General features: G+C 32.5%; 1 protein-coding gene across 1 annotated transcript; it reads right to left on the minus strand.

The window, feature by feature from the left end:
* Window positions 1-5,970: 5,970 nt before the first annotated feature.
* LOC131078424 (F-box/kelch-repeat protein At5g26960) lies at window positions 5,971-8,548 on the minus strand. Its single transcript, XM_058016117.2, has one exon. The coding sequence runs from the start codon at window positions 8,323-8,325 to the stop codon at window positions 6,856-6,858; it is 1,470 nt and encodes a 489-aa protein (XP_057872100.1). The 5' UTR covers window positions 8,326-8,548; the 3' UTR covers window positions 5,971-6,855.
* Window positions 8,549-9,198: the final 650 nt, after the last annotated feature.

The raw sequence follows: 9,198 nt of genomic DNA on the forward strand, positions 1-9,198 counted from the left end.
CGACCAAAACTGCCTAGGCTTTGATGCAACTGAAAGGAAGCTAGGTAGTGGAAGTAGCTTGCAAACATGAAGCTAAGTAGGAGAGAGTTGCAAAAAATTCTTACAAATCTTTAAAAATTACAGCTTCATTTAAAATGCACATTCCTTTATTTAGTATTTTAAATTTACAACACATAAATTATAAAACATAGATCAACATAATCTCATATTTTTTACTTTAACTATGTAATTTATAAAATCCACTGAACTTATTGGCTTATTCTATTTTTTATATTCCCATTTTTCTCTAATCTTTTCATATCATCTCTAGTTCAGATCAATCTATCAAAGTTTAGTCATATATGCATGTGTTATACAATAAGAACTTGCTAAATAATGAACTTGCTAAATAATGTTGACCATGATCTCTAGATTCTATATTTGCCTCTTATTTTCTTAGTTTGAATCCCTCAACATGTACATCTAACTTAATATATTATTTTTATAAATGAGAATGGATAGATTGTCGTGTAATCTTTTCTTAATTTTCAAACAAAGATTTGTATGTTGGGAACTAATCATGCACAATAATCATGTTTATTCTTTTAATTTTGAAAGCAATGATTTCTTTTTGTGGGTGCCCAATCCCACGCTGTATTTTCTTATACCAAAATAATTATTTGAGTCATACCAAAAGAGTTTCAAAGATAATGATAGTGTGTGCATACAATGAAGATTTAGATGGATATTATATAATATATATTAATTTTGGTAAATGATTGCAAGCCTTGACTTTAACTTGGTATCATATCCCTAATCTAAGTGGATGACAATTCACTCCCATATTTATCATCTGTTCACACTACTTGGCAGATGGTCAAGTGGAAATAACATGGCAAGTTTATAGAGGTATGGAAGGAATCACAAGGTAGCTTTTTCAAAATTATAGTTATTGATTTTTTAAATTAATAGAATAAAACTATGAAAAGATTGTAAATGTGAAATGAAATTTATTTATGATTATAAATTGTGTTTTTAAATTTGTTGATTTTTATATATATAATTGTGTAATGATAAAAATTGTATATTTGTATCATTTTTTAATTAGTCTTTTGTGTGTTTTGGAAAAATGTTTCTATACATGTACATACCAATACATGACACATTTTTCTATGAAGTTGAACTTATTCCTCTAATATTCACCCATCTTTGTGCACATACATTTTTGCATATTTAACCTTTCTATTGGTTTTATACCACACATTCCAATTACACATACATTTTCACATATTTAACCTTTGTATTATCTTTATACCACATATTCCAATACATTCACCTTAGCTTTTCACTTATGTCACTTAGTTCTGTAACTATTTGTGTTTAACAATTATTTGCCTAGACTTTACTATTTGCAAATCTAAAGTCATTTTTGTAGTCATAGGGTTGAACCCCACAATTACAAACTTGACAATTTCCTTTCTGAAATACAAAATTCAAATTTAATCAATTGACGTCCTTTATTTTACTAAATACGCATTTTTTGAAATGTGATGTTGTGTGCTGATAATTCATAACATTTAATGTGTTCATGCTAACATCATCTAGAGTTCACAATTTTTCTTTCATTCTAGAGCATTAGAAAAATAATCAACAACGAAATATTTGGATTTGGTTCCCTATAAAGAGTAACTGATCTTTGTTATTCAATTGAGGGCCCTTGCTTATTTCCTTTGAACTTTTTTACAAATTTTTGTGTGGTTGCCATTGGAGAACCCATCTCCTTTCCAACATAACAACCACCCTTCTTGGGTATTTCTAAATACTACCAATTATCAAATAACTTTTTAAATAAAACAAAGTACAAGAAGATTATCTAGGCAAACAATGAAGCAAAATTTCACATTGTACAAGTTCAAGATTGAACTTGGAGGAGAAATATGTGACCCCGGACTTGACACATATTCACAGTCTTGATCCCAAATAGAGCATGGATTCAATACAAGTCTAGAACCACTTCACTAGAATAAAAGACCTCTTTCCAACTTTGAAATATCCAAGTGCCAACATTACATCAAAACTATCCACCATTAGATTTACAAATAAATTGCATTATTGTTCTTTGCATTTTCTTTCCTAAACATTTCGTTACAATCATCAAATTTTTCATTCACAACTACCATCATTTAATCTATAGGTTGATTTGTGCTTGATTAACTACATTTTTTATACTCTTAAGGAAAGTTTTAATCCTTTACAAGTTGTAAGAAAAATAAATGTGATCTTAAATCAAGCTTTAGACAAAGTCAATCAACTATTATTGATAAAAATTAATCTATAAATAAGACCTCAAACAACTAATTGTCTAAAATATATGCAAAAAAATAAATAAGGACATTTAGCTCTTAGATTAGTGTTAAATCGATTTCTTAGATGTTTTTAATTGATTCACTCATGTATAAAAAAGTAGTGCTTATCCTTCAAATACATCCAAATCAATTTAAAAAAAATCTAATAATGAGAGTTATAATTACAGAAGTGATTCATGCAATTGTGAAATGTATCGCACAATTATATATATGACCCAAGCTCATAGATCCAAACTATAAATTGCTAACATGACTTTTTCTGATTCTCATTACAAAATGCCCTTCTTAATCCCTATATCTTGCATAAAACTTTGACGTCTACAAAAAAGTTTATAAATTGGAAATATTTTTCTTTTTTGTCAAACTCTTGAATACCAATTTAATGGCTTGGTACAATGAATGAAGGCAACAATCAATTATGTTGTATGTCTAATATGCTATACAAAACTCAATACTCCAAAAATAATTCAATGGATAATAGAGTTTTCTTGTTGGGTGTTAGATCTATGTTAAAAATGTATTTGCTAAATACTTCAAATGAATTAGGGTTTGTCCTTAAATCAACAATTTAATGTACAATTCAACTATTTCACTAAATTGATTCATAATAATCAAATGAAGAGAAATATCTCAACTCAAACTCTAAAATTTAAAATGAAAACATAAATTCATTCTTACAAATCACAAAATTAATTTGAATTTAATTTCACGACTCTAAAATCTAAATTAAAATTATAAATATAATATTATAAATCAAATTGAAATATTACTAGTTATAAAATCTTATATTATAGACAGGCAAATCAAAATATACCTAAAATGATAGAAAAAAAGTACAAGGTACACAATCTTCACTATTATGTCGTTGAAGAATATGAAACCCTATGATGACAAAGAAAACAAATTACGATGATGACAAAACCTTATGATGACTTTTGCCTCCCTCTGAGAGCAACGAGGTATACTGGGCCAATGTAAGGAATCTGTCAAAGCATATATGCCTTAATATATTCTTTTAATACCTTAGTCAAATTGGAAAGAAGCCAAGAAACTTTATTATCATTCCCATGAACAAAATTGGAAGGCGACTCCTGATATTTTAAACCGAGACCAAACGGCATTTGTCCCCATTTAAATTGGTAGATTGTGCTTCCAGTTTAAGTGTTAACCAGTTTTAACAGGTAGATTGTACAAGTATGTTCTAATCTTTTTTATTGTTACTTAAAATTTCAAAAACTTTTCTGACTTGTCAATTTAAATGAAAGTAATTTCTCTGATGTTAAATCTTCACAGTTTTCAGATTAAATTGTGTATGAATTTATTTCATCAATGTTTCGGATCACATTCTGTGATCTATCATCAGAATAACAAATAGAAAGCATGCAAAAATTAGAATATTATTAAATCTTTCATGAAACACTGAAGATTTATCTCATGGATTGTGGAAACTTGATGTCTACTCTCTGATGTTCTTATGATTAAGTCTACTTGTATCATCATCCTTAGCTAGAGTGATCTTTGAAGTCTTTGTGAAAGAAATTTCACACAATGATATCATCTTTAGCTGTAAATCTTCAGTGTTTCCGGATTAAATTGTGTATGAATTTATTTCATCAATGTTTCGGATCACACTCTGTGTCTATCATCAGAATAACAAATAGAAAGCATGCAGAAATTAGAATATTATTAAATCTTTCATGAAACACTGAAGATTTATCTCATGGATTGTGGAAACTTGATGTCTACTCTCTGATGTTCTTATGATTAAGTCTACTTGTATCATCATCCTTAGCTAGAATGATCTTTTAAGTCTTTGTGAAATAAATTTCAAACAATGATATCATCTTTAGCTGTAAATCAGCAAAATGGTGGCCACTATTCAAATGTAGCACAGAATATACATTATTCATGCAGTAGCTTAAACAAATATTTCTTAAAAGGTTAAAAAATTGTGAATAATCATATACATTGACTGACCAACTGACATGCACTATTGAGTATAAAGAACTATTAGATGGAGCTAGAGGAGGGAGGTGTTCAAAGGTGATTGGTAATTAGTTTTTTATTAGGTAGTCTAGGGAGTTTGTGGAAAAGCTATACGGAATGTAATGTTTTATAAGTATTTGCACAATATATTGTAAAATTTTGAAGCATTAATATCATATTTACATTTGATGTTCCCTGTGCAACGACTTAATTTTGTACTATTTATGCCTTAAATCATTTTTTCAACAGAATTATGATCGGGCTTCGACTTCTGATCCATTTTATACAACATGGCATAAGAGAAATCATATCTCTGAAAAAAATGTTAAATATAGTCCAAAAAAGTGGTGGAGTTCATGTTGAACTTACCTCTGAAAGAATGTTAAATATAGTCCAAAAGAAGTGGTGAAGTACATGTTGAACTAAAAAGAGTTGGGGAGCATCTGCGGGTATAGGAGGGTGCTACATTCTAAATTTAGGTTGTCCATATTTTCAATATCCCATAAAGATCAAATTCGAAGTGGGTTGTGGAGGCAAAGGAATATTTTCAATCTATATGATCCTATCAATATTTTTCTACACTTGGATCTTTTTAATTCACCAATGCTTTTTCTTTCAAGAAGAATCTTATTTATACAACTTCTACAGTGTGAAATTGGGTCGTTATGGATTTTAGAGTGTATGAAAGGGCTTCTTAGTTTCTCTGTTCTTTCTCCATATAGAGAAGCAAGCAATAGGTGCTTTCCTGAACTGGGAAATACTTCTTGGTCCTAATACTTCCTTGTGGGCAGAGTAGTTATAATAAGTCCTATGAAGGCCTCCTAGAGGATTTTGGAGCAAATCATACAATCTTCAAACCACAAAAGAATAAACACAAATTAATGGAATCCAAGCAAAGGCATGTTTCTTAATCAACAACACTTCTAAAGTGGAGGCAGACATCTTTTAAATTAACTCAATGAAGTTGTGTTCCACTCCTCTTACTTATTCAACAAACAAAAGCAAACAGACCAGACCGCCTTAAGAGACATCTGATTAGAACTACCATGTGAAATTGCAATTTTGTTAGTTCACAAAATCAGAGATACTGCAATAATTTTTTGTGTGTAAAGTTATTGAAAGTATTATGTAAATAATACATCTATAACATTAACTAAGTAATAACTTCTGATATATTTTCCCCTAACAAGATTGCTTACACAGTAACCAAAATATCTATTAAACAAGGGAAGCTTGCCTCCAATAAAACCTTTTTATTAGGTGTCATACCCACTGTATAATGTGTAGAGTTCATACACAAGTAACCACAAAGGATGTTAGAAACTAAGAAATTGAAAAACAAGATATAGAGCTGTTTGTTTATAAGATTTTGTTCCCATTAGTAAAGCATGTTACCTGATCACTCCAGGCGTGTAATCATTTAGCCAAATGCATGAATTGTATTAAATATTTTCAACAACACAAAATGAAATACAATCAGCTCGAAAAATGTTTACTTGCTCCATATCACTGCACTTTTTTCTTGTCTACTTTGCCTTTAACATTACCAATTTGCCAGTTCTGATTTGAGAACTTTTGATCTAAATTTGGTCATTACATCAGTTTCAAGAGTAGCAAAAATTAACAAAAACCAAAGATATGTTTTTCCATAAACGAGATGCCATTTATTTATCTAACAAATGCAAGAAGAAATGCACCTCAATTCCATGTCATCATGGAGATAAAGCTAGCGAAACTTTCTTTTACATTTAAAGCTGAAACAGATATTTACTCAGAGAGCATATATGCACACAATACCGCTCAATTCAACCTAGAGCTTGAAATGATTTCTCCACTGATATCTCAAGGCAGACAATGATTTGGGAAAAACCCATCTTTTTCCTGAATGTAGATCAGTTAAACCAGATCAATATGTGATAAGACAATACACAGAGATTGTATAAATGAGCAAGCACCTTGAAACCTTTACAAGTCATACAATATAATGCACCAGTAGGAAGCAAGTCATAGTCTAGGATAATTCATTAACGTGCTCTAATTTTCCCAGGCCTGCCTCTCTGATTTCGCCAGGCAAAAATGCATGTGGATTGCTGCATCCTGTGTAGCTTGTAATAAAGCTCAAATTGGCTAATTCAAATAAGTTGTAAATAGATTGACTGTCAGAAATATAATAATACGTTGCTGGACATTATAGGATCACATATCCAAGACCCATGTTTGCCATTCTTTTAGCACATATCTGTCAGACCCTGTGATGCTATTAAGCACATATCTGCCACACCTTATGATGCCATTAAGCACATATCTGTCAGACCCTATGATGCCATTAAGCACATATCTGCCACACCCTAGGACGCCATAGCTTATTCAGAATTCCAGTTTTCTTGTTTTTAGCAAATATATTGTTTAAATAAGATAAATCAAACTATATAACCTGATATATCCTTCAATAACCTCATATATATGAACAAAGTTGGCAGTAATGTGCAACCATAAATAGTCAGAACAAATCAGGTTTTGATTTTTAGCATTCCACAACTGCACAAGCTGCTCCATTTTTTATATAAGGCAAGTCAGGCCCTCGCTGCCATTCCTGCAATTTAGTATCAAAAATAAGAACTAGGCCTTCTTTCAGTCCTCTTGTGCTCCTGCCACTTCTCCTCAACAGATCATCAATGGTCCCCCCTACTTGGATAATATACACTAGGGCCCCAATTGATACACAGCTGAACTTCAGCAAACTGTCCATCCTCAAAGGAGATGGAATAGGAGGTGGCTTAATCCTAGTCCAAGTATCATTGTCTGTAGCATATTTCCAAAAAGACAACTCAACTGCATGGCTTGACAACATATAAATACAAGATCCAATCACTGTACAAGCAATTACACAACCACCCATTGGCAATGCCTTGGTTTTTAACCAAGTATTTGTCTTTGGATCAAATGAATCCATAGAACCCACATAAGCATAAGGTTGCACACATAGTCCATTCATATGACCAAACTTGAGTCCACCAATAACATAGAAAATCCCATTCACAGCAGCACCCAAACACCCATACCTCTTCCTAGGCATATTTGCTATGGGTTTCCATTCATCAAGCTCAGGAATGTATTGCTCTGCATCAACAAGTGCCTCCCTATTAGAATCATTTCTAAGGGCACCACCTGCAACAAAGATCCTATTGGCAATCACACAACAAGCAAACTTCTTCCTTGGGCAAAGCATAGGTGCCCTTCTGATCAAGGACTTTGTCCAGGCATCATACACAATGGTATAAACCTCATTGCCTGAAGCTGGGCAGGGAACTGCTGCCAAAATGAAGATCTGCTGCTTCACAATGGCAGGCTGTGCATATAACAGTGAGTTATCAGCACTGTGGTAATCCAAAACCCATTCATTCCCTCTAATTGAGTCCCCAGAGAAAAGCAAACCAGCCTTCCACCCACCATTGCTTTTGCAGTAAACGGCAGATGAGAGCCCTGTTCCTGCACCCCCAAATACAAATAGCAGGCTTTCTAATTTACCTGTGCTCCTACGAAGCTCATAATAAGAAGGAGATTTGAGTGCGTTGTAAAAACCAAGTGAAACTAGCATTGAGGATTGGATTGATGAACGGGGCAACCGTGCAAGGCATTCCATCAACAGATCATGTGGTAAACATAAAATGTTTGATTCTTCCTCTTCTTCCATGGTGTTTTCTAGGTCTTGCTCTGGGTTCTCTTGTTTTGTATGCCTATGGTAATGCTGTGGGGATTGGAACTTGGACAGGCAACAAGACTTCATAAATCTATACAGCCTGCGACGGGGATTCCTCCTGCGTTTTTCCATTATAATTTGATTGAATTTCATCAAAAACTTTTTGCGAAAATGCAACTTACCTAATTTTTCTTGCCTTCCTGCCCTGCCCACCTCTGGTTTTCGACCTCCCCGGATTCTCCAGAACCAATTGGTGGGTTTCTTGCAATCTGGAGCACAGAAAGAGCTAAGCATTGCGAATTGATATCGATGTTACGTAATTGGGCAGACTATGTAGCAATAGAGTCAGGTATAAGCCGAAGAAATTTAGTAAATGTCCGATAAACATTGATTGCATCATTTTTACTCGTCAAAAGCTGTGCCAAACTGTCGGGCAACCGATTTTATTTCGGGCTTATTCCATCGGAATTTAGTCTTAAAAGTGACCGAAATCTGGAGGTTTACCTTGGAACTCTGTTACTTTTGGTAGCGTGTCGTCCACTGATAGCGTGGTCTTTTAGCATTCAAGAGTGATACAGTACTCATAACATGCCCATTTTCATGGTACACCTTAAAAAGCTATTGCAGATTTTCCAATTTTAATATAGCGAAAGCAAATAAACCGATTACCCTCAAAGAATCTATTGTTTAGTTGGTTTAATATTAAAAAGCAGTAAAATTGGGGTGCTAATTTTTTAGGCAGCTTCAACAAGCTATTAACAATAGACTACTATAGTAGTCTAGTTTTTAATATCAAAAACAGTCTAGAGAGAGTTGAACTTAAAAAATAACAATAGTTCATGTTGTTTAATTGTTAATTGGATTAAACTTTGAAGATAATGTTGAGATTAAAATAGAATATTTAAGTAATTAGTCGAGAAAGGATGGAGTTTTAGAGTTAATGAGAAGGGATGGAGTTTTAGAGTTTATTTCAATTTTGATATGATAATGATATTGATTTGTTTGATTGGTTGGTGTATCATGATAAATTGCTTGAAACAAAGATTTAGTATTGAAATATGAGTTACAAGCGAAATTGTGGTTGAGATATTCAAAGTCTTTTGTTTTGGAGCATAATCATGCCTACAACTTAGTTATGGGGCTAGGCCACCCATGAAACCTAATATG

Source organism: Cryptomeria japonica, chromosome 7, assembly GCF_030272615.1.
Source record: "Cryptomeria japonica chromosome 7, Sugi_1.0, whole genome shotgun sequence".
Taxonomy (NCBI): Eukaryota; Viridiplantae; Streptophyta; class Pinopsida; order Cupressales; family Cupressaceae; genus Cryptomeria; species Cryptomeria japonica.

What these genes read in the sequence shown, in the direction of transcription:
- LOC131078424 (XM_058016117.2), bottom strand. Translation starts at nt 8,325, where the DNA reads ATGCTTAGCTCTTTCTGTGCTCCAGATTGCAAGAAACCCACCAATTGG.